This window comes from Akebia trifoliata, chromosome 14 (genome assembly GCF_017979445.1).
Source record: "Akebia trifoliata isolate Shusen 1 chromosome 14, ASM1797944v1, whole genome shotgun sequence".
Lineage (NCBI taxonomy): Eukaryota > Viridiplantae > Streptophyta > Magnoliopsida > Ranunculales > Lardizabalaceae > Akebia > Akebia trifoliata.
Window position 1 is genome coordinate 24,286,296 of NC_141388.1, and position 27,794 is coordinate 24,314,089.

Genomic DNA, 27,794 nt, shown 5'->3' on the forward strand with positions numbered 1-27,794 from the left:
TTCATTGAAAAAAATAATCCCCGCCAAAAAATGATGATGCTCAACGAACACATTTCTTAGCCTCTTATAATATTCACATATGTTTTTGTTCCCTCCACTGCTTCTTCAAAAAAAATATTGCTAAATAATTTGTTTTCACAAAAAAAAAAATGTAACTTGAGTTGTGAATAATAATTTTGTTATTGCAGACTAATCATCTTCAGCCTTTCAAACAAAATACTAGATAAATATGTTGTTGTAATTGCAGCTATATGGCATGGGAAAACACATGGAGCATAAAAGATGATAGTTCGCATTCACAATATAAAAAATATCATCAAGTCAAAGCTCAATATTCCTATGAGCATCAAATTCATGTTGTATTTGGTATATCTTTAACCACTGCAAATACCATCGTGATGTCTGCTAGGCCAAAGCCCCCTACATATTACAAAACCAAAAAATATATAAAGTGTTCATAATGTCTTCATCCTTCTTTGTCCCTCCTCTTGCCTACTTTTTGCCTACATCCTTTACTATGTCGACCTTCATCTTCACTGTTTTCTTCAATAATAATGGAAACTATTTCTGTCCTCCCCAGTTTGTTGTTTCTCTTTTTTCCCTACCATTCAACAAAAGCCACAAAAAGCATCAATGAATTCTTGAACTCCTATACTTCATCAAGAAAGAAAAGAGTGAATTGTGTGTGTGTTTACTGTTTTAAACAAAAAAAAGACAACTCTTATTTGTTTCAACATCTTTTTCAAAATAACCGTTAGAGTCCATGATGTATATACAATGCTCAAGTCCAATGACCTCATTTGTTCTAACTTTTTACATTTCATTCGTTTGCTTACATAATGTAGTCCCTAGAATGATTAGGACTTAGACTGTCATTAGCCTTATCGAATCATATTTTTATTTGAAGGCTTCAAAAAAAAATGTGTTTACCCAATTTAGGATCATTGTCACTTACTTTAGTACATCTACCTTTTAGACCTTCAGGTCCTCGCGCTGGTTGATTCTATTGTTACCATCCTTTTTTTCCTTTTCTTACCCATGTTGGGCACTAGGTCATTCTTATGGGATTTTAATGGAGATAGTAAAGTGACCATCTAAGGAGATACTATTGAAGTAGAATCGCACTTTGCCAAAAGGTGATCGACCTACAGAGGTTACGTTCTTGGGATTTTAGAATCTTATTAAGGTTACAAGTAGCTATAGTTTGTATAGAATTTTCAGCTTTTGCCAAAAGGTGATTTGTGATGAATCGTCAGAATAACCCTGAATCTTGAGGAATTTTTTTTGATAAGGCACATGAAATTAGAGGATTTAAGAATTTATAAGAAAATACATGTGGAGGAGCATTGGAGCTGTCGAAAGATTTTTCAAAATTAGCAAAAAAATATAAACAAAAATTCAAAGAAATAATCATACCATTGGATAGATCTCGTAGAGATATTCGGAAGGGTGCTTCCGCATGTTGAAGTTCGAGAAGAATTAAACCCAATCAAAGGACTTGAACTCAAATTTTCAGGGAAAGTCACATGGGCCAATCTGGTTTGACCAAAGTTAAAATGTGTGAACTTTGAGTTTTGTAAACCAAAATGGACCCCACAACCCACTAAGTTAGTCATCTAACCTATAACTCAAGATTAATTAACTTTTAACCTTTGGGTCAAGTAGCATTAACTAAGGTCAAGGTGATTAAGACACCTGATTTAATAAATGTCTTCAAGTGGATTGATTTGGGACATTTGTCTGCCCCATCTCTTACCTAAGCCACATGGCATAGAGACCTCATGCATGGTTGGGTTAACTAACCAAACCATGGTAATAGATAACCATGGTTAAATGTATGAGCCATCCCTATTTAAAACATTTTTTAAGAGACAATTTGCCTCTTTTTGCCTTAGGGGGCGTTTGTTTAACGCTGAAATAAGCGCTTAATGCTGAACACAATTCAGCATCAGCAATATTCTGAAATTAGTGTGTTTGTTTATAATCAAAAATCAATGAAAAACGCTGAAAAATACATCAAAATTTTAAGCGAAATTTTTCACTTAATACTGAATACTATTTGCGCTCAGCACCGTTACATATCCAAGTGGACAAGTATGCCCTTCTAGATTTAATAAAATTACATCCAATATCCTTTTAACAAATCCCTAATCTCTACGAATAAGAAATATCCATTGTTGAATAGCAACCCATCCTGTCGCCGAACGAAGTTCATCGCGTTGCCAAACGAAGTTCATCGTCATCGCCGAACGAGATTCATCGTTGTTAGAAGTTCATCGTCGAAAACAAGCTCTCATATAGAAGCTCTCTGAATCGTTAGGTACGTTCAACAAAAACCTAATCTTTCCTATCTGGTTCTTCAGAAATTGATCTGTTGTGATGTTTGTTAAATATACAGATCTGTCTTCTCCATTATATTTTAACCATTTTGGACAGATTTAGGGTTCGATCTCGTTTATTTTTCATGTTTGACAAAATTTGATAATTTTATTTTCTGATTTTAGGTTGTTAATTTTTTAAAATTTCTTGCTAGAGTCGTCGATCTGAGATGAATCAGCATGATTCTATATTATTTGTTGTTTCAGTTTCCTGTTTGAGCACATATACACACCAAAAAAAAAAAAAAAAATTAAGAACTAACAATGATAATAACTTCATCTCCCTTTATTATATGTATGCATTTTTCTGGAGCTTGCTGTGACTTTTCTGATGTATTATGTAGCAAGGAAAGTTTATTTTTTATTTTTGGTTGTTGGGGAAGATGATGGGTTGAACCTTGTATTGGGTGCACTTGATAATACACTTGTTTGAGTCCACCCAAGATTACTTGTCTCCTTATAAGAAGAAAATCTTTTGATACAACAACATCTGCAACTCAGGTTCATGAGTGAGAAGGGTTTTGTAAAGTAAATAAAAGTTGGATTGGATTGAGTGACCAATATCTATACCTATATTTGCTATTTTGCTGGAATTAATGGTGCTGGACATTTTGAAGTTACTTTAATCTTTCTTGACTTGTCCCAAATTTATCTCTTAAACTTATTATGAGAGTTAACAAAGAAATTTACAGAAATCTTTAAAGATTACATAACAGATCTGAATTATAATCATGTAAGAAATTCCATATTAACTAGTGAGCAGTCCTTTGTCCTGTTTTTTTTTTATACACATGTCGTATAGATATATATCTGTTTGTGTGTGTGTTAGGATGAAGTGAGTTTTTAAATCTAAAGTAAATCCCACCAATGAAAGAAGTGTCTTCATAGCTTTTGACCTTTAGTTTGTATGCAAATTCCAAATTTGATAGGAAATCAAAATCAAACAGTTTGAATAAAAAATTACAATCAAACAAACAGTAGTACACTGTAGGTCATTCTAGTAAATCATATTTTTTCAAATACAAGGTAAATGAGGTATAAGTGCAACCCATTTAAATAAATAATAGAACAAATTTATTCAAGAATGAGAGTTCCAGATCAAATGTGATGGGTGTACTAATTTCTAACATCCACTGCTAAATCTTTAGAGATTACATGAGAAATCTGAATTATAATCATGTAAGAAATTCCATATTAACTAGTGAGTAGTCCTTTGTCTTGTTTTTTTTATTCAAATGTCGTATAGATATATATCTGTTTGTGTATGTGTTAGGATGAAGTGTGTTTCTAAATCTAAAGTAAAACCCCACCAATGAAAGTAGTGTCTTCATAGCTTTTGACCTTTAGTTTGTATGCAAACTCCAAATTTGGTAGGAAATCAAAATCAAACAGTTTAAATAAAAAATTACAATCAAACAAACAGTAGTACACTATAGGTCATTCTAGTAAATCATATTTCTTCAAATACAAGGTAAAAGAGGTATAAGTGCAACCCATTTAAACAAATAATAGAACAAATTTATTCAAGAATGAGAATTCCAGATCAAATGTGATGGGTGTACTAATTTCTAACATCCACTTTCACTACTAAATCTTTAGAGATTACATGAGAAATATGAATTATAATCATGTAAGAAATTCTATATTAACTAGTAAGCAGTCCTTTGTCCTATTTTTTTTTTATGCAAATGTCGTATAGATATATATCTGTTTGCGTGTATGTTTTTAAATCTAAAGTAAAACCCCACCAATGAAAGTAGTGTCTTCATAGCTTTTGACCTTTAGTTTGTATGCAAACTCCAAATTTGGTAGGAAATCAAAATCAAAGAGTTTGAATAAAAAATTACAATCAAACAAACAGTAGTACACTATAGGTCATTCTAGTAAATCATATTTCTTCAACTACAAGGTAAAGGAGGTATAAGTGCAACCCATTTAAACAAATAATAGAACAAATTTATTCAAGAATGAAGTTCCAGATCAAATGTGATGGGTGTACTAATTTCTAAAATCCACTTTCACTGCTAAATCTTTTACAAATAAGATGTCATTCTCAATGAAATTAAATGTTTCAGATGTTGAGGGAATCTCTGAAATTTGAATAAACCACGATAAAATAAATGTTAAGGAGGTTGGTGCAAAATGAGATCCTAAAACTATCATTGCAACTCACAATTAACTTTTGGAAACTTTTGATTTTTGACAAACAAAATGATGGAAAACTTGTTTAATATGTCAAATAGAATACAAACTAATCCAACAACAATTATTCAACCTATATGTTGCATTTTACTTGGTGTGATATACCCGTAAGAAACTAGCAATGGCAGACATGTATTTTTAAGTGCCTAAAATGCTTCAAAAACTTAACAAGACAAAAATTTGAGTGCAATATGTATATATATCAATAAAAGTGGTTAGGTTGTTTTTGTTTTTGTTAGTTTGCCATCAGTTCAAATGGATTTTGAGTATGACTTCAAGTTAATGTTCTGTGTGTTTTCTGATAAGCAACCATGACTTTATAAATGTTACATCTAATTTAAAGTACATAAATATGTAATGTGGATGCTTACATATCATGCAAAAGTAAAACATCTTCAAAAGGGTAAAGGTTGTCATTAGAAGATCTTGGATGCTCTTGTGATGTATGCAACATGCATCAAAGTATCACGTCATATTAATAAGGTTCAGTGGTTCCAATAATAGGAAGGATAATTCATTTTTCCAGTAAAAAATTTAATTTAAAATACTAAAGGGCTGTTACATATGGGAAACCATAGTAGGGAATGGGTTGTTACATATGGGAAACCATTGTGGGTGCTAAAACAATAAGATTTGTGATTTGTTAAAGGTTGGTTAAATAGAAAAACTTGCTAGAACTCTTATGTTTCTTATTTGTTTCATTAGCAATCAACTTGTTTGATGTATTACCTAAAATTATTTTATAGGTTTAAGCAATAAAGTTTTTCCATTTATTAGCATAAGTTCACTTCTAGTTTGAGCCGACTCAACAAATATAGTCTAGACAAACGCCCCCTTACAGTCCTGCATTGGCCAATATGATTTACTATTATATCATACTCTATTTCTTTCATCTCTTATTATATCATACTATATTTCTTTCATCTCTTATGTTTTATTTGTGCCTTAGTTACTAGGGTGATATTTTTTTTGTTTAATCAAACATTTGAAATGTTTGTTATTGACTAGATATGCCTCCTAAAGAAAAAAGAGCAAATTGGACAACAGAGCTTAAAAATTTGTTTATCAATCTATGCATTGAAGAAGTCAATCAAGGTAGGAGGTCAGGAAGGAGCTTGAAATCTCATTGCTGGATAAGGATAATTACTGAGATAAAAAATATTACAAAAGAAGAGTTGACTCAACGACAACTAAAGAATGAATGAGATTATCTAAAAAGGCTCTACGGTGTTTGGGTGAAACTTATGACCACCACCGGTCATGGATACAACGCTAAAACGGATACCTTCGATTGGCCAGATGATAAATGGGACGACTTCATTAAGGTAAATTTCAAAACTATTTTTTTTTCTATTCTTCTTTCAAAATGTGGATGAAACATTCTAATTAGGCTAAATACATTTCATGTTACAAAAATACCCTATTGCGAAATAATTTCGTACGAATTCATTAAAGAATGTAAAGAAGTTGGCTATTTTATTTGAGTGCACCTTGGCAGAGGGAAACAGTGAATGGGGTCCACATCGAACAGGATTGCCTATAGATTCTGTTGCATCCACAAATTTGAAAGATGATAGTACACAAAATTTGGATGCATTTAACGAAGAAGAGGAAATGACCATACCCACTACTCCAAATACCCAAGATGCAAGTCAAGATCATCAAGAATTTGTCTGTTGTTCTTCAACCAGTAAACGTAAAAAAATAATGATTTTGCTGAGCTGCAAAGTACTGTACTTGAAAAAAAACCTGATAATGGCCAGTCTATTCCCGATTGTATTAAGATATTGAAACAAATGACTAATTTGGAGAAGAGGAGTCATCTTTATAATCTTGCGCTCAACACGTTTGTCAAATCAAAAGAGTATCGTGAAACATGGATGGTATTAGATGATGAAGATGAACGGTTGTCTTGGTTAAAGAGTTTTGTTTAAATGAATTATGTTACTTTTATAAATGAACTTTGTATGAACATTATTATGTGGTATAATATTTTTTATTAGTATGAGTTATGTATTAAATTTTGTGATAGATGTTTTTTACTTATATAATATTTTGTTGATTGATGAAAATATTTTGTTAGTGGATAAATATATTTTGTAAGTGGATGGATATATTTTTATTATAAAATTTTGTTGGTGGATTGTGTTCTTATTATTATTTAGAAACATCTATGCATCCAATACTTATGACACCACAACGAAGGAAAGTATTATTAGTAATAATGATGTTATTATCGGAAAGTCTGAAGCGATTATCTATCACACGTGAACCTGTGAATGTATCCTTATTGTCCGGTGCACAATTTATGAAGGAACTTCTAAATGGACCTTCTTCAAATTGTTATGAATTATTGAAGATTGAAAAGAGTGCATTCATTAGCCTTTGTCATTTATTTGAAAATCGAGGATGGCTTCAAGATAGTCGACATGTTAGAGTATCAGAGATGATTGTAATATTTCTTATTGTAATAGGTCATAATTGTAGGTATTGATTAGTTAAAAATCGATTCCAGCATTCATTGCAAACCATCCACAAATACTTTCACAAAGTGTTAATGGCAATGTTACACTTTTCAAAAGAAATGATTAATGTTCCATCTCTTGACGGATCCATGGAGGAAATTAGAAGTCACAGACGTCTTAGACAAATATTCAAGGCATATTTTACATAAGAGATTACATAATAATTATTTATATACCATTAAATAATTAACATTGGTGTTATGAAATTGTGAATGGGGTAGTTGGTGCGTTAGATGAAACACTCATCCACGCGTATATTCCAACAGATAAACAAATACCTTATAGAGGAAGAGAAAAATCTGAATGCTATCAAAATGTTATGGTTATTTGTAATTTTGATATGATTTTCACGTACGTCCAAGCCGGCTGGGAAGAAGTAGCACATGATTCACGGATCTTAATGGAGACCATTTCTGACCCTACAAATAGATTTTCAATACCTCCACCTGGTAAAAATAATCTTTATTTATTTTATATTAGGGATTAGTCATTACATTTTATAAGTTTAATGTGATGTTATTTTTGTTTTGATGTAGATAAATATTATCTTGTTGATGCTGTCTATACACACACACGTGGGTTCATGCACCATATCGTAACGTTCGATATTGGTTGCCTGATTTTCATCTTAGGAGAACTAGGGGTAAAGAAGAGATATTCAATCATTCACATACCAAGTTGAGGAATGTAATAGAGAGGTCTTTCAGAGTTCTAAAGGCACGTTTCCCAATTTTAAAAAGGATGGCGTCATTTACTTTTCCAACACAAAGGAATATAATGATTGCATCCATGACAATCCATAATTTCCTTCGTAGGATTTCAATGACAGATGAGCTATTCAGACAGTTTGAAAATGATGATGTTCCTCTAAATATGGCTAACTATAGAGATGAGCTTCACGAGATCAATCATTTATATGGGCAAAATGAATGGGCGTTCATGATTGGTTTACGCGACCAAATTGCGAATCAACTTATCAATGCAAATCCTTGAATTTATATGATGTAATGTGAATTTGTATTTTAAGTGAATTATGTTACTTGAATTTATATTTAAATATTTTGTATGATGTGAATATATCTTTATTTTCTCGTTTGTTTATTATTAGAATATAAGTCTATGCAAATATTTGAATTTATGTCGATGTATATTTATTTTCATGTTTGTTTCTATGCTTATTACTTGTTTTATTTATAATATTGTATTGTCTATTTAGATGGATGTAAAAATCTCATGTGCGTGTGGTGAAGGCCATTGCCAAGTTTGTATATCAGGAACTTCAAGAAATCCAAATCGTTTGTATATAAATGTCCAAATGCGATAATTTTATAATTTTTTTATATAACATTTCATTTGAAATCATATGTCATTATCTAAAATATAATATTTATTTGTTTGTCTATTTTAGATTAGAAATAACAAGGGATGTGGATTTTGGATTTGATTGGATGAATTGAGATAGTGTAAATGTGGATGTAGACCATGCAAGCTATTAACAACTGCATCCAACAAAAATGGTAAAAAAGGACGTAGATTTTATTGTTGTCCTAAATCAACGGTAAGATATTAGTTAATGGTGGTATAATACAAAAATGATATAATTTAATGTCATATAATGGATTAATAAATTTAATTTTTATGTTATTTTTATTATAGGTAGTACACAATGGTTGTGGCTTATTCGCGTGGTACGAGGAACAGAGTATTGTTTCATTAACAAACGTGAAGGAAGATGAAACAAAAGCTGAATGCAAAAATAAAGAAATTGAGGAAATTTGGACAAGCATTGTACAACTATGCAAGAATTTGAAATAAAAATTAGATCTAAAAAAAGATGAATAGAATTGTATGTAATACAAAATTTAGGTACAATGAATTATGTTTGTAATTTAAAATAACTGACTAGATTATCTTTTACATGTATGTTTTTTATTATGTGTGATATAAAGTAACAATTAAAATAGTCAAACAGACAGTATTATGTGACTACATCGATTGAAAAGGTAATATAGTCAATTTATCAATTTTCAACATTAAGTAAATAACAATTTTATGTGATCACAATGCTTAATTTGAATCAGTTCAGCACAATTCAGATCGGTAAACAAACAACAATTTCAGCACTTAAATTCAACGTTTATACAGTTTCAGGACTTATTATCATTCAGCACTTATTTGTTCAGTTTTAACAAACAGCACCTTAGCTGAATTCCAACCCACCCCTACCCCTTCCAAACATACCATTTTAATAAATGAAACTTCATCGTAGCTCAACTAAGAGTTGATTGACTGATCACTACAACAAAAAAAATGGAAATTAGGAACAGTTTATAACCGTTCCTAAGCCTATCTAAATTGTTGAAAGAGAGTCTCTATAGAGGGAAATAACCGTGTAGTTATCTAGACCGTATAAGTGTCAAGGCCAGTTGAGTGGTACCAGGTAGGGGTGCACATTGGATTGGGAAAATCCGAGAACCGAACCAATCCGAGCCTTTTGGATTGGATTGGCTCAGATTGAATATGGTTTTGGTTCAGGTGTGGATTGTAAAAAAAAATCTGATTGATCTGGTTCAATTTCGGATTAGAGGTATAATAGAACCGAACCAATTTATATATGTATATATATTTGAAAATAAAATCCTTTCTTAGTTTCATTCTTCTATTCTCTATTTCTTTTTTCTTCAAGTCTGAAGAAAACCTAGCTATCGTTCGTCTCCCTCACCGCGTCACTCGTCACCTCATCAAAAAATGAAGGGATAACCCATCTCTCTCTCTCTCTCACTTGTGTTAGCATGTTAGATGTAAATCATCAAAGTCTTCTTCAACTTCATCTCCTCTGTTTTTTTTCTAATAAAAACTCATAAAAAATGTGCCCCTTTAATTTTAATCATAAAGAAACAAGCAACATTTGGTTTTAAGAATGACTTTGATCTTCAATCATCTCTTATAAGGTAAGTGTTAAATGATTTTTATTTTCTAATTTTTTCATGATTTTTATTTTTAATGCGTTATGTGTGATGTTTTGGTTTATGTTGAAATAATAAGTATGTTGATGCTTTGTTTATGTGTGGTATGTGTTATGCGTGATGCTTTGTTTAATATTTATTTTGCTTATTTAAAGTTTTAACTATTTTAATTTTACTATTGAAAATAATAAGTATGAGAATCGAGAACCGATCCAAGCCAAGGTTGGTTTGGATTGGTTCAGTTCTATAGGGTAATTGGATTGGTTCGGATCCAAATTTGTAGAACCAATCATGTTTGGTTCGGTTCTAATTTTGCCAAAAACTAAACCAATCCGAACCATGTGCACCCCTAGTGCCAGGTGCAGATCACCATACGAGTGTATACACCCTATTTTTGCATCTGCCTAATTCGACAATTTGTCACTTGGTTGTTGTGGATTCCTAAAGATGAGCATAAAGAACTCGAAGACTTGTGTGTATTGTTCTAGGTTCCTCCGTTTTTAGTTATTTTCATCCCCATACTCGTCACTACTCAACATAGAAGTTTACGCACGCTTAGGATCGCCACATCTTACACCTGACTTAGCAAGCACGTATGCTTAGGTTTGATACACAGTTCAATAACTTAGAGATCACGCTACACTAGGAAAATACAACCTCAGAACTTAGAAATAATCACACAGGGACTGAAAGAAATCTCACGTTAAAATTTGTAAAAATCACAAAAATGACGAAAATACCCCTCATAAATTTTGAACTCCCGAAAAATCTTGAAAGTATCTCTATTGCACTTAGAATGTGATTTCAAGTCTAACGAGACCCAAATCGATGAAAACAAAGAAATTTAAAAAAAATCTGTAAAAATCACCAAAATGACGAAAATACCCCTCTTAAATTTTGGAGCTTCGAAAAATCTCGAAAGTACCTCCATTGCATTCAGAATGTGATTTCTAGTTTAACGGGACCTAAATCGATGAAAACAGAAAAATTCAAGAAAATTTTGAAAAAATTATAAAAATGACCAAAAGGCCTTTCAATATCCAACCTTAACATAGAAACCCTAATCCCTATGAAAAGAAAATTCAAATCGAAAAAAACAAACTAAAATTCAACCAAGAAACCAATTTAGAATTCAAATCAAATTCAAACCGAAAATCAAATAAAAATCAAATCCAAATTAAAAATCAAGGTCAAGTTAAAAATAAAAATCCAATGAAAATATAAAAAAAAAAAGTAAAACTGACTCGACTGATTAAAATTTCATAAAAATCCAAATCAAAAGTAATTGATCAATTAAAACTCAAATTAAAATCAAATCAAAAATCAAATTAAAAATCACTCAACCAATTAAAATGTAAAATTAAAATCGAATTGATCAACCAACAACCAATAATAAAATCAAATTCAAATTAAATTTTAATCGAAATTCGAAATTCAAAATCAAATACAAATTCAAATTTAATTTAAAATATCAAATTAAAATTCAAATCCAAATGTGGACTCAAATAAAAAATTTTAATCGAAATCAACCAATCGGAAGCAAAATCAAATCATCGACCAATGGCAACTCATCAACAACGGACCATTAATGAAACGAGTAGCGTGGGATCCCTCTCCCATTCTCTTAAAAGAAAATTTCAAACAAAAAATTAGAAAAAAAAAAAAAAAAAAACGTGGGCACTCTTCTTCTCTAACTTCCCCATCTTCTTCTCCAAATATCTCCAACTTCTTCTCCATAACCACCCATTCTCCCATCTCCCCCATCTCTCCCTCTCCCATGAGTGATGATAGAACCACCATAAAACAACAACAAAAGCCACCATCCAAGGGAGGAAAAACGTTTTTTTTTTTGGCTGCTCTCTAGAGATAAAGAATCTACTCCATCTTCTTCTTCTTCTTACAAAGAAAAAACTCCATTAAGAAAAAAACTGCAACTCTCTCCCATCTCCAACCTCTCCCCCTTCTCTCCCATCTCTCTGTCCTTCACATTTTTGGAAAAGCATCATAAAACATCAAAGAAAAAAATGTTTTTAGTGGTCTTCGATATAAAAAATGCAACAGCCCAAGATCTCCATTAAAACTTCATCTCCCTCATCTCTTCAATCTCTCCCCTTTCTCCCTCTCTTGCGTTTAATGGTAAAACTACCATAAAATAGCAAGATCAACGATCATTTCATAATAGTAAAAAACATTTTTTTTGATGTGCTTAAAGAAAAAACCAGCAACCTCTTGCTACAGCCCCCTTGCTGCCCAACGTTTTCGCCACTAACGTTTTCTCCGAACAGTCATATTTTCACCACATTTTTTTTGCCATTACATTCTTCTCCAACATCTCTCACTCACTCACTCTTTTCCTACATCTCTCTCTCACTTTTTTTTCTTTCCTTTCACTTCATCAAGCTCCAATAGTGAACATAAATCACAGCCGCAGTAACTCAGCACGGCACAACTCACAAGCCATTTCGATTCTTTTTGAAGGAATCCAAGCATCCAAAATTACTTGGTGAAGGTAAATTTATTTATTTATTTTATTCTTGATTTCATATGCATTTGAATTAATTCGTCGATTTTTGGGGCATATGTGGCACTAATGGTAACCTTTAAGTTTCTGAAATATTAATGGATCGATTCGCCCATTTTTTTTGTTAATAGATTGAATCAATTAATTCCCATATATCAAGTTGGTGGACCGGCTCATTAAGTGTTCATATTATCGGATCGATTCATCAATTTTTAATGTTATTGAGCCAACTCGCTAACATTGATATTAATCAATTTATTGATTTTTTTTGTACACGTAAAACTTAAAATCGATTTTCTCAATAAAAATCAACAAGTCAACTCACTGATTTTTGTGTGCATTTGGAAGTTTCAAATCGAAATTTTCTATGAAATTGGGTAACGAATCGACTTATTGATTTTTATGTGTATTGGAAATTCCAAATCAAAATTTTCTATGAAATGGGCACAGGAGTCAACTCACTGATTTTAATACATGTGACGATCCCAAAAATCAAGATTTCTTTGATTAATAATTTGTGGATTAACTCACTGATTTTAATACACGTGGCAATTCAAAAATCGAATTTCTTAGATTAAAAATATGTGAGTCGACTCATTGATTTTAATGCATGTGACGATTCAAAAATTGAATTTTTTTGATTAAAAATATGTGAGTTGACTCATTAATTTTAATACACGTGGCGACTCAAAATCTAATTTCTTTGATAAAAAATGTGTGGGTCAACTCACTAATTTAGTGCACGGGGCAATTCAAAAATCGAATTTCTTTGATAAAATGTCATCAACGAGCCAATTCACTAATTTTGTATACTTGGCATTAAAAATCGATTTCATATTATTCAAAATGTGACCGAATTGATCTATTAATTTTTGGTGCCACGTAAGCTTTATTAAATTATAGGATTCCTTTATGTGAAATTAGAGAAACAATGTAATTATTTTAGCCATAAGATTTGTTTAGTAAATCCGATGCAATTTTATGATAATTGGACCCTAATTTGACTTTTAGTGTTTGAATGTTGACCGTAGGATATTTTGGATCGTAGTAGAGACTGGTCATCTTGATCAAGCAGGTTCGATGCCTAACACCTTTCGAAACCCGTAATCTGACCCCTTACCCATTATTCGTGAACCAACCCGATCCATTTTGGAGTTATCTATAGTTCTTAGACCTAAACTAGGTGGCGACTCCCTATTCCTTAAAAATCTTCGATTTGTGTAATCGGACCCCTATTTGTTATTTAGCAGACGGTTACGGTGGTCGAGTCGATTTCAACAGGCGCTATCCAGCAGTAAGGCAGGTTAATGTAGAGATTACTTGGACTGGTTAGAAGGGTAGCAAAACACTGAATACGACCTGGTCTGCTAAGCAGGGTGACCTAGTCAAAGGATACCCGTAATCTTGATATACGCACGTCAAGCTTAGGGATCTCGGAAGAGATCTCCCCAATATAGCATATTCAATCCAAAAAATCCCAATTCCATTTAAGATCCAAAGAATCAGGAAATTCTTCGAAATCACCTCTCGTGAGAAGAGAGAATCCTGATTTAGAGGAAGGATTTATAAATAACATAATATGCACAGACTGAAGGATCTTTTGACGGATTGGAGATCTAACTAGTTTATTAGCTTATTCATTTGCTTCTCTAACTTGAGCGTCGGAGAGTTTTTGATAGGTACCATGCCAGCAATAGCAAGGGGGTGGAAAGAGTAACTTCGGATCCATGAGGCAGAGTCCATCAACACCGTTCACCAAAATCTGACCCCGCAAATTTGGTGCCGTTCGTGGAAACCCAATAACATATTTATTTCAGTTGAAACAATGTCAATGCACCCCACCCATAGCACTAGTCGCAGATGATCAACTTTTGGCAATGTTAGAAACCATGAGAAAACAACATGAGAAAATGCTGGAGAAGATGGATGACTTAGCTGAATAGAATCAAAACTTGAGTCAGCATCTTGAGAACCAGTAGCCAGGAAGACAAGATCTCCTACCAAAAAATCTTCAGCCTCCTATTGGAGATGATCGCGCTTCAAATATAGAAGAAAATTCTCAACCGTTGGTCCCAACAAGGGAAGGAAAGACAGAAGTTGCCATTGCAACTACTCAGGCAGAGCTCACAATGGGTCTGACTCGAGAGGAGATCAGAGAGATGATCTACAAGGAGAAGGAGATGATGAAGAGTGCAGATATTGGCATAGTGGTAACACAAGCTATCAGGGGAATTCAAAGGTATCCTTTTACAATGGAGATCCTAGTTGGAAAATTTCTGAAAAAGTTTATGTCGCCATGTTTTACCCCTTATTCTAGGACGAAAGACCCAATAGAGCATCTATTCCACTTCCGGCATATGTTTGCTCTATGGGAAGGGAACAAGGGTTTGATGTGTAGGTTGTTCCCTTTTAGCCTGCAGGGAATTGCATTAACTATTCCACAAGTTTCCATATGGATCAGTAGCTTCTTTTGAAAAGTATTGCCTTTGTAACACGGTACATTGACAACAGGAAGAGTGGCAGAGACATAGACATTCTGCTCAGCATGAGAAAGTAATTTGTAAAAAACCTCAGAGAGTTTATAAGGAGATTCAAGGAAGAGACGATGTCCCTGGAAAGTTGTGACGAGAGTATGTCAATAGTGGTATTCAGAAACCCTTTGCCATTTGGCTCAGGGTTGTATAGGTCTCTTGTGAAGAAGAGACCAGAAACATTAAGTGTCATGTTCAAAAAAGTAAAAAAAATACATTAGATTGGAAGATGACCCTGAAATTTGGCTGAGAAGAGTAAAGTAATACACGTTGTGGTAAAGCTTAACAAGCAGCATCAACCATAATAATAAAGAAGGAAGAGACCCTTTGAGTAGGACAGGAAACAGAGAAGAGAGGGGACATATTTTTCTATGTCCCCTAGCGAGATTTTACCGCTCATCGCGAACGAGCATTACTTCGAGTAGCCAACGCCACTTCCTCAAGATTAAATAAAACTAGATGAGCTATATTGTAAGTATCACAATGTACGGGCATATACCACCAACAGGTTCCAGGCCTTGAGAATGTTTTTATAGAGGTTGGTAGGGCAGGGCATACTAAGAGACCTGTCTAGAAGACAAAGAGATAATCCTTCTTGAGATAGGAATCAGAGGCCTGATCAGCTACTTGTTGAAGGGCAGGATGGAGGAAAACAGTTATACATGTTGTCCTTAAGTAGAAAAGTAGAAGGCCAGGTCTGAGTATGACTGATGAAAGAACCAAGAGGTGGCGAGCAGAGCACCTTGCTCACGTTTACACAACAAGAAGTGGGTCCATAGAGTAGATGGAGCCCTACGAAGAGTAGATCGTAGCTTTCGCGGATAAAGACTTAGAGGGTAGTAAGATCCTATTATGATGTACTAATGGTAACCCTCTTGATAGTCACTTTTACTCTTAAGAGGGTGTTGATTGACAGTGGCAGTTTAGTCGACATTTTGTATGTTTCGTCCTCTCTAGAAATGGATCTTAGTAGAAATGTGCTCACTCAAGTAGGAGCCCCTTTGATTGGGTTTGAAAGAAGAATAAATCAACTGCGGGGAGAGATAATATTGCATGTGTAGGTAAGACCAATAACCTTGATGATCAGGTTTATGGTCGTTGAAGCAAGCTTCCCATACAATACCATTCTGGGCAGATGGTGGACTCATGAGATGAAAATCGTTCCTTCAACATACTACCAGGTCTTGAGATTCCCAACACCACAAGGGATATAGGATATACAAAAGGATCAGGTAGCAGCCCAAATGTGCATACTGGGAAAGGAGGAGCTCTTCGAAGAAAAACATTTAGTAATAGCAATTATAGTGTGGGAAAACTAAGCCTAGAAAACCCCCATACTTGGAGAATGTCCAGATAGTGGTGTAGACATGAAATGTTCGCCATGAACTTCAATGCTACATTGTTTGGAGTTGCCACCATTCTTTTTTTGGAAATGGGTGTGAATGGGCACCCGAATTAATATTTTTTAAAAACCATTTTTTCCATGGCATTGTAGTGACTCTCATGTGTTGGAAAGGGCAAGGTCTACCTAAGATCTAAGTAAGGAGGTCCGGTTAGATGATGGTGAAGGTGTTGGGCACCCCATCCTTTCCACCAAAGGTGGTTACCTTGCTTGGCCATTTTATCTTGTAAAACTTATTGAAATAAATACTAAAATGCATGAGAATGTATAATAAGAATGGTGTGTGCATTGGAATAAAATGTCCCCTTAACAAAGGATTTTGATTTCAACATGACATTAAGGGCATTCTATGGAAAAGAATGACTCATGTAGTCACATTAAATTTATGCATATGAATGTAGGTTTGAACTTTTAGAGAGACTCCATGATGAAGTTCCCTTGAAGCTACAACCTTGATGCATGTATGCATAGCTAGAAACTTAGTGTTTCACCCTATCAAGAGGGTGACACATTTCTTCATCATTGCCATGCATAGGTAAGTGTGTGCATTGTGTACAATATGATGCATGATTTTAAGCTAAAAATGGGCTTCAACCCCCATCCTTTCGATCGAACCTTAGTCCAATCTACCGGGGATGGGAGAGGGTATACATTACATCGTAAGGATTTCTAAAAAATAAAAGAAAATGAGAGGGTTAGAAGAAGAGAATGCAAACTTTAAAATAAATAGACTACATGTTAAACCCCACCTTGTCCCTTGATGAACTTGAACCTTGGAAAGTAGACTTGAGAGTTGAGTAAGATGGTTGAGGGTTGAGTTGGAGTTTAAAAGATGAGAGAATGAGTAGGAATTTTGGTAGAGTTTTAGGTTGAGAGATAGGAACTTGAGAGCATAAATTGTTCTTAGAAAATGAGGGTATTTATAGAGTTTTTGGAGGACTTTTGGGGATAAAGTGGTCCAATCCTAAAAATAAAGAAAATGGACATGAGGTTTATGTTGTTTCTTTTTGGATTTTCCATTTGTATGAGGGTAAAGATGACATTTGTGAAGAAACCTTAAAAGCATTCTTTGATCTTTGATTTTTTAGTAAATAGATGTGAGAGAATAAAAGTACTTTTGGGAGGATGAATAGGGGAGTGACATTTGTAAAGGTGGAGTGGTAGGTGAAAAGTAGACTTTGGTTCATTTGTAAATAACTTATAAAGCAAGGGTGGAATGATATTTTTTGAAATGGACCAATGGGAGAACAAAGTACTTTTTGGGAGGGTGAATAAGATAATGACATGTGTAAAGGTGAAGTGATAGGTGAGAAGTAGACCTTGATTCATTTGTAAATAACACATAAAGTAATGGTGGAAGTATAATTTTGAAATGGACTAATGGGAGAACTTCATGTATGTACTTGAAGATTCTCACGTTTTGAGAGTATGATTGGAAGTTCTCTCACCTTTATGGATTATTGCCAAAGACCAAATAACTTTTTTGGTTTGACTAAACTTTTTGAGAAGGGCATTCTTGAGTTTTCACAAAAGGGAAGTTGACTCTCCAATTAGGTGATGCATTGGGTATTGGGGGCTTATGAGATATCAACATGTGTCATCTTGTGAAAGGGTATGAGAGAATAGGTTTGGAGTAGACTTGGTGTTGGGTTTGGGTTTGGGTTAGGATATGGACTTGGTTTTGGGCTTAGGATGGACTTGGTTTTGGGCTTAGGATGGATTTGGGATAGGGTATGAGTAATGGATATGGGTTTAAAATGGATTAGGGACAAGGTATGGGCATGCAATGATATGAGATGCAATAAGTGTGCATGTATGCATGAATAATGATGCCAAGTGGCAATGTGGGTCCATTGAGAGGCTTAAGTCTAATTCGGAATCAATTCGAGGAAATTTGGATTTTCCTAACGGGTTCGTGCAAATTGGGATGTCTACAGCTATCCCTCTTTGCAAGAGTTGTTTGCAAAGAACTGCAAAGAATAAATTAGACTCTTTATTTGCACGAATCCGAAATAATTTATTGCCTGATGATTAAAAACGTCGAATGGATTGAAGAATTTTTTTTATAGAATGTGGCTACCCAAGCACGGGTCTGACAGGGTTGGCCTTTTTAAAACCCTTGATTTCATGGCACGGAGCTCGTTTAAAATCTTAGATACCAATTTTTTGTGATTTTTGAAAGTGATCGACGTTTTAAACTATGCAATGCAATTTTGAAATATATTTTCTTTTTCCCACATTGATTTTGAATTTTGAACTTAGTTTCCCCTTCATAAAAGTTACGATATCGTCTTGGGAGGGCTTAGCGTAGCGTGGCCGTTCTTGAGAGGGACTTGCTTTGAAAATGCATGATGACTTGATATTTGAGTATTCGGTGAGTCACCTTGCCTCAGATGCGGAGATAATCATCATTGACCAGTCTTCTCAAATCAAAGCCTTAGAGGATAGATTTGGTGCCTACTATGCTCCTCAAGGGGATATATGAGTGGTTCATTGCCCGTTGTTCCTTTTCGTACCCTACTTTTGAGAAAATGATGTAGCACTATTTGAAATGAATGAAATAGGTTTTTATGTAATGGCCTCAGATATATCTACTACTTTCGAAAACTCTTGATTTTAATAAAAGTCCTAGATTCTTCGTCATAGGTCAAAAATAGTAATTTTGATGATGCATTTTTTTTTCATTTTTTTTTTTTTGTTTTTTATTTTTTTTTTTAGATTTTAAAAGATCGTCTTTGTTGAATAATCTGTGACAGACTAGTGTTTGATGACTCTAAATGTCAACGATCATGGTGTCTTTGCCAAATGTCGAGGATACAAGTGTCAGCTAATCCTTAGCCTCTTTAAAGCCATCCTCGAGACTGAGAATTTTGACTGAGTTATCTTCGCTATATCCGTTGGAACATTGAGTATTTCGAGATTTTTTTTACCGTTCACAGTTTATACTCTTGCGGGCCAGGAGTTATTTATTTATTTATTTTTATTGTTATTTTTTTTTTCATTTTTGCCCCTAGCGCCAGTTACGGTTTTCACCAGACCCGATTTCCACATTTTTGCGCATTGACGCCCTTTTTGGGTTTTCATCATGCTGGTGGTTTTGATCTTGCCATAAACTGATTTTTTTTACTCATGGTGCCCTTGCAGGTTTTCATTATGCCCTTTCAGTCTATGCTTACTTTATAGATTTTTTGCTTTGAATACCTTCTTGGTTTCTCTATGCCCCTTGTGGCTTGGTGACTCAAGTTGAGCTGCGAGATCGAACACTCTATTCTTCTAGTGGCGCTCTTTCTTGAGTAACAGATCTGGACTCCCCTCTCGAGTTCCTCCGACGATTTTCATGGTGCGGTGACTCAAGTTGAGCTTCAAGATCAATGACTCTACACTTCAAGTCATTTTTTTTTCAAATATTTGACCTGACCTCCCCTCTCAGGTCTTCCAACGAATTTAGTGGCTTGAAATCCCAATTAAGTAGCAAAATCAATTATACCCTGACAATATTTTTCATAATGTGCTTCCACCGTGATTGAGTTGCCTTCAACCATTCCCTGATCTGAGAGGACTTTAAATAGGACGAAACGTAGGCTTAGGCTAGGTTGTGAAAAGATGTAAGGAAGGCTGAGTCTGGATTTATTAAAGGGTAGATTGGACATGGGGTTTTTCTGTTTTTATTTCGAAAATATGATCTATGTCTCCTTCTATCGTCACACTAACTTGTTTAGGTAGGAGATTTGGGTCGAGCTTGAGATCAGACATTCGAGGTTTTTGACTTTTTGATTTTTTTTGTACTTTTAGTCGTTCACAGTTTATCCTCATGCGGGGCAAGAGTATACTTTGGTACTTTTGTTTTGACTTTTGATTATTTTTTTTTTCTTTTTTTTATTTGATTCTCTTGATAGCGGTGACTTGCCTTGGTCCTGGGTTAAGAAATGAATGTGATGGCTCAAAAAAGGTTAACTAAGGGTAGATAGTTGTTCAGGTAGTGGAAAGATAGCCTCTCTTTATTTCAAAAGATGACTTCAGGCGTAATATATTTTAACGGTGTCAGCATTGATCGGTTGTGGAAAGACTTCCCCATCCATTTCTGTGAGAATTAGCGCTCCCCCAGACAGTACCTTTTGGACGACGAATGGTCCCTCGTAATTTGGACGAAACTTCCCTCTCGCATCTTCTTGTATTGGTAGAATTTTCTTCAGAACTAGGTCTCCTGGTACGAACTCTCGAGGTCGAACCTTCTTGTTATATGCATGTGGCGCCCCGCCAAACGCTAACACAAATCCCAAGGCCAAATCCCAAAGTACTAGGTGGCACCTCGAAATTTCGGCATGGTCTCCTCTGTTTATGTTAGCGTTTCACGGAACTCAAACCTGATAAACCAATTTATAACAAAACCTGTATATAAAAATGTAGATACAGGAAAAAGAACAGCGGAAGACTAATTACATCAAACATGTAAGTAGATCAGAGTGCAGAAGATTTATCAATATACAGGCTTCCCAAAACACTCTCACTCTAACATAGGCCTAAACTCTCAATCCAAAAACTGCATACATCCTGGATGAAACTAACAACACTAAGGGATGTGGTCCTAGTGCTCACCAGGCAATAAACTCTGATCATCGATCTGATCGACCAGATACTCTTCAATTACTGACTCTACGCCTGCCTCGGTAGCTGCAAGTGCTGAAACTAAAAAAAATAGGAAGGAAAGGGTGAGTAACAATGGTTACCCAGTAAGTCCACAGCCAATTCCTACTAATAACCCTTCCTAAGCATGATCGAATAAAGCATACTGAACATTTTAATACATGCATGGTTTTATAAGATAAAATACGATCAACTGGTACATATAGCCAAAGATGAGCAACTAAACAATTGAAAAAAAATTACACATAACATTAATCATCCATACTCATTATACATTCTCCATTTTATGCAAATAATGTTGACAACATTGAAATAATAGACATGCTTCTCAGTTTATAATTCGAAATATAACAACAGATACATAATACAAATGGTGGAGTATTGGAATTAAAGAGTTGGGATTCACGACTGGATCGCTCACAGCCGGGACATGATATTCCTCAATAACCTTGTAGTTCCTGATTTTGTGGCTGGTCGTGTCTACCACGCTTACGGGACCATTTATCCGGCTCAGGTTGGCCGTTTAACGTGACCGTAAGCAATGGGTCTCTTTTCGATGTGTCAGAACATTCGACTACTACTAGATTGTTAGTGATCACTGACTAATCATCTTCGTCTATGCCTATCAGGCGTGCATGTGATTCCCAAATGACACTCCACTCGTATACGACCACCTTTACAATACACGTTCACTGGTAAAGATAAGAAAGGAATGGATCCGGATTTCAGTTGTGACTCCACTCTCATACGCGTCCCATACCACGTATGAGTTTGGTGGTCCCTACCGTACATCCCAGGATAGTGTACCCCTCTGGATGATGTGACACACTATCCCTTCAAGCATTCACAAACCCTTTAACAGCTCACAAAATAGTTATGTACATATATGATTTTTCATTTAAAACAAAAGAGAAATTAACAGAACAAGGTTGAGAACGGATATCCAGTTCCTACCATGCAACCGTGACCACCCGGCCTAAAATAAATAACAGTACTCAGCGCACGCGCTAATATAATCGAAAATAAACATACAACCCTTTCATTAATAACTTGGATATCCTTTCACCAACCTACACACAACATACAATGTAAAAGGTAGACATCACCCCTCGGGTGTGATTCTGACAATTTACCGTTTCATCCATTTCCCATTCTTTCAACATTCTCATTTTTCGTCTTTTCAAATCAACCATCCATTTCCAATCTTTCAAGGTCATTATTTCGGTCTTTCCATTGAAAACCTTCAAAGTTTATTCACAAACAAGGTCCCGATGATGCACGGGGCAAAAGCTGTTAAAAATAATGAAAGCTGGTGAAAATTTGGCTAAGTGTCGGAAACTCAATTTTTCAAAGTTCTCGAAATTGAAAATGGGTTTTTCGAAATGAAAGTCTCGCTTACGAGATTCGACACCATATAGTTTTTGTAATCTAATTCAAAGTAATGTGAAAATTATTATATTTTGAAAACTTGTCGAAATTTACGTTTTGTTCTTAAAACCAAAATTTGGATTTTGATCCTTTGAGATTTGGATCTTAAAACCATTCCCATTGTTCCAAAATGGGGGGTAAAACCTTAATTTACTTAAATGTTTTTAATGAAATAAAGGGTGAGAAATAGTGTATAAGGTGTGAGGAGGTCAAGCCAAGAGTCAGAACACTGTTCTGGTCAAAACTGTGTCTGTCGGTGGCAGAATCAATATGCTGTCGGTGGAACCGACAGAATACACATCGACAGGTGTCAGTGGGACCGACGGTCCTGCCGACAGAACAAAGTTTTCAGCGGCTTCTTGATTTCGTCGGTGGCAGAAGCAACATTCTGTTGGTGGCACCGACCCTTCCCACCTACAGCCTGAACCTCACTCGCGATTTTTGGGTTTTTCGATCCCTTTTTCGATTTCTTCTTCCATTCTTCGAACCATTCGACCCACCCACGATTTTGTTATTAAAATTCGATAAAGCATAAACAAAACACCTACTTCTACCATGAATTTGAAATCAAACACCAATTTCTACGATTTAAATACAAACAATAAGTTTTGTTTCAAAACCCTAAATGCACATTTCGGAAATCTAAAGCTACCAATAAGAATTGGAAGTCCCTTACTTGGTTGTGGACGCCAAGGATACAAGCTAGCACTACAAATCAGGGTTGGATGGCTCGAGAGTCGAGGTTGGGCTGACTTGGATGCCAAATAAGCAAGGGTTTGCAAGGTATCCGACAATAACGTTCTCCTTCGCTTCTACAATGAAGTATAGACCTAGCTCCTAACTCGATGAAGCCCTCGGATGGAATGTGTTGAGGTTTACTCGAGCTACCCGGCTGGTTTTGATGGAGGATGGAGAAAACGAACAAGAATGAACAACCAAAGGTGGTGAAGTTGTAGCCCTCGTCGTGGCCGACAACTTTGCCTTCTTCGTCGAGGTTCAACTCGGACTCGTTCGCTCTAGAACATGGTGAGAATGGGTTGAAACCCTAGGTCTAGAGAATGGCTGAGTTGAATTCTTCGGAGAAGAATGAAGAAGTGAAATAAAATAAAAGAAAGTGAGTTTTCTTTTATAAAAGGGCTGAGGGTATACTTGTAATTTCCCCATCATTTCTAGTTTCGATCATAACTTAACTATTCGGGCTCGGAAAGTGACAAACGAATATACCCTTTCAAATAATTTTTCGTTGTGGTTCTAATGGTGTAGTCGAATTTTCTTGATTCTCCCTCTAACGAAAATTTTCTATTTTGGGTCCCACTTAACGCGAAATTCGAGGATTTTATAACTTTTTCCTCCAAACTCGAATTCAAACTTGCTTACAGGCTAATGTATATATTTCGATCCTTTTGAATCTAATGGCGAAGTCGATTTTCCTCAAAATTAATCATAGCAATATTCGAGTATTTTACTCTAAATCTCTCATTCGACATTTTCCTCCCAATCTCACCATTTAATTTCCTCGAGATATGAGTTGAAAATCCGGGGTGTTACAATGCACGTGATATTCTCCGTTGATAAGTTGCCCATGACAGATTGCTGAAAGTCGTTTCTCCTCTATTAAGTTTAACTGGTCGAACCGAGCTTGGACCCATTCTGCCTCATCCAATTCAACTTCTTTTAAGATTCGAAGGGAGGGAATCTTGACCTTAACGGGTAGGACTGCTTCCATTCCATAAACCAATGAATAAGACGTTGCCCTAGTCGAAGTTCGGATTGACGTTCGATAAACATGTAGGGCGAAGGGTAACATCTCGTGCCAATCCTTGTAAGTAACTGAAAGCTCCCTCGATCCACGGGGTGCGCGGATCCGCTTTTGACCCTTGAGGTTTGGGAGTCGCCACCTAGTTGTTAAGGTCTAGGAATCAAACTAACTCTAAAAAAGGCAAACTAATCTACGAAAGAGAAAAAAAGTCTGGGGATCACGTTACGGGGTTGGAAGGTGTTAGGCACCAACCCCGCCCGGCCAAAGCCGGTCTCTACTAACTTCCCAAATAAATCACATTGCTAAAAACCTAGATAAAAATAAAAATAAAAAATTTTATACATTTCCAATAGCAAGGATTTTGTTCCCTCAGATCTGACAAAAATAGCTCCTTGTACCGTACTCCCTTGCTTTGTTCTGTCTCTTGATTTGATTTCGGATCTCCAAGGTAAGGTATCTCCTTATTTTTGGATCTGAACTCTTCAAGTTTTTTGCGGATTTTGGGATGTTTTTGGAAGGCTTTTAGGCGTTTCTTATGCTAAAATCGAAGGAGGGATGTTAGGTAAGGAGTTGGGGCTCCAAAAATAGGGTTTATGGGAGGCTAGGGGGGCTTTTAGACCTACTTCTCTTAGGGTTTATGATTTGATACGAAAATAGGGTGTGGGATCTCTATTTATAGATTTTTTTAAGGGTTGATTTTGATAGAGTTAGTATTTAATTAGAGTTCTTTTAATTAGAGTTGTATTTTAGTTAGACTTGTTTTAGGTAGAATTGTGTTTTAATTAGAATTGTTTTAGGTAGAATTGTTTTTAAGTTATAACTCTATTAGATTGAGTTATTATTTAATTAGAACTCTATTATGACTTTTGGTCTTATTTGATTGACTTTTAATGTTTTGACTTTAGTCTTAATTGATTGACTTTTAATATCTTGACTTCAGTCTTGCTTAATTGACTTTAATTTTGACTTTAGTCTCACTTGATTGACTTTAATACCTTGACTTCAGTCTTGCTTGATTTACTTTTAATTTTTGGAGAACCCCCCTCTAAAATATCTTTAATTCTTTGGACCCCCAAATGGAGGGGTCCTTAAAGAAATATCTCACGAACCCTCAACAATTTTACTTGAAAACCCGATTGATCGATTTCTTCGGTTCAAAATTTTAAATTAATTTAATTAATGTTTCACTTTAATTATTTAATATTTTATTTATTAATTTAAAATTTTTAATTATGAAAATTGTGAAATTACCGTTTTACCCCCGGAGAGGACTTTTCACGTTTTAAGTCGGTTTTTAATGTTCTAGGATGTTTTAGAATCGATTTTTCGTAAGGAATTCAATGGAAATATTAGTTTGTATCATTTATGAAATTTTTTGTGTGAAATGATCATGAACTTTATGAGGGGCATTTTCGTAATTTTGTCAAATTCTGTTAAAATTGGTGAAATGATTTATTTGATTCCGATTTGTTATTTTATGTGTTCGAGAGAGTTTTCCTAAGCGTAACGTAGGCTCTAGGGTTGTTTTGAGGTTAGGGGTATTTTGGTAATTTGGTCAATTTTTAGTGATTTTTATCGTGAAGCTTCTTTTTGGTCTGCAAGATGATGATTTCTATGTTTCTAGGTCGTATTTTCCTAGCGTAGCGTGGTTTCTAAGGTTTTGTCAGTTTGAGATACCTCATCCAGATTTCTGAAACACATCTGGTAACAAAATAAAGCAATGGAATACACATCCATCATTGGGAATCATTGCGATCGGGTTGACGAGTTGATCAATCAGGCGGATGCAAAAATGGGGTGTCTACAGTAACGACTATTTTCTCGATGATCTTCTTAATATTTTTATTAGCGGCTTCAACTGCTCCATTCATCTTTGGTCTGTAAATGACTGAATTGTGATGGGTGATCTGAAAATCCTTGCACATCTTAGACATGTTTTTGTTCTTGAGATTTTTGGCGTTATCAGTTATTACTCCGCTTGGAAGGCCGTATCGACATATGATGTTGTTATTTACAAACTTCAAGACATTGCTCCTTGTAACATTGGCGTAAGATGCTGCTTCTACCCATTTCGTAAAGTAGTCAATGGCGACTAAGATGAAGCGATGCCCATTGGAAGCTTGATGATTGATCTGGCCGATGACGTCCATGCCCCAGAGTGAGAAGGGCCAAGGAGAAGTCATATTGTGCAATTCTGAAGGTGGTGCATTGATTTTTTTGGCATAGATTTGACACAAATGACACTTCCGAACATGTTGGTACCCGTCGCTCTCCATAGTCTTCTTTGCGAGCATATGTCCATTCATATGATGTCCACAGACTTTTCCATGCATGATCTCGATTAAGTGTTGAGCTTCTGCTTGTTTTACACACCTGAGGAGGACCTCTTGATGCGACTTTTTGTATAAGACTCCACTACTTAAGAAGAACTGTCCTGGCAATCTCTGAACAGTCTTTCGGTTCGTCGTCGTGGCATCGGGTGGAAAAGTTCGATCCTCTAAGAATGCCTTGATGTCTGCATACCATGGTTTTACCTCAGGTTCTTCGACCTCCACAGGTAAGCAATACACAGGCTCGTCTTGAATACCAATCTCAATAGGGTCGACTATGGTGTCTTCGAAGATATTGATCATTGAGGCCAGAGTAGCCAGTGCGTCTGTAAACTTGTTCTTAGCCCTCGGCATATAAGTAAATGAGATTCGGACGAGTTTGAGCTTAGATCCTCGAGATACTCATGATACGGAACTAGTCATTCGGGTCTTTCATTCTCCCGTTGTCTGGTAGACTACCAGACTTGAGTCTCCGAATACATCTATTTCATCAACTTTGAGGTCGATTGCTACTTTCAACCCCACAATGCATGCTTCATACTCGGCTTCGTTATTCGAACATTGAAACCTTAGTCTGACTACAATAGGGATATGAGTCCTGTCTGGCTTAACCAAAACTGCCCCAATTCCATTTCTCTTTTAATTTACTACTCCGTCGAAGTACATTTTCCAATTAGATTCTTCATCGTCTCTCGGTTTTAGCAAACAAAATGGCTTCATCAGGAAAATTTGTCTTTAGTGGCTCATAGTCAGGTAAAGGGTGCTCCGCTAAGTGGTCAGTAATGGTTTATCCTTTAATGACTTTTTGAGTGACATAGGTGATGTCGAACTCCGATAACAGTAGTGCCACTTCGCAGTGCGTCCTGTGAGTGTTGGCTTCTCGAAGAGATACTTCAAGGGGTCCATCCTAGCGATAAGCATAGTCGAATAACTGAGCAAGTAGTGGCGCAGTCATTGTGATGCCCAGATGAGGGCACAACATGTCTTTTCGAGGGTCGAATAGTTCGCCTCGTAACTTGTGAACTTCTTGCTAAGGTAATAGATGGCTCGCTCTTTCCGACCAGTTTCATCGTGCTGCCCCAGTACATAGTCCATGGAGTTTTCTTGC

The 27,794-nt window shown here is 35.4% G+C and overlaps 1 protein-coding gene across 1 annotated transcript; it reads right to left on the minus strand.

The window, feature by feature from the left end:
- Positions 1–352: 352 nt before the first annotated feature.
- On the minus strand, positions 353–27,040 carry LOC147386585 (uncharacterized). The gene is made up of 3 exons (XM_086424580.1): positions 26,768–27,040; positions 508–601; positions 353–420 (listed from the first exon to the last, which is right to left on the minus strand). The coding sequence occupies exons 1-3, from the start codon at positions 27,038–27,040 to the stop codon at positions 353–355; spliced, it is 435 nt and encodes a 144-aa protein (XP_086280706.1).
- Between the last annotated feature and the right edge of the window lie 754 nt (positions 27,041–27,794).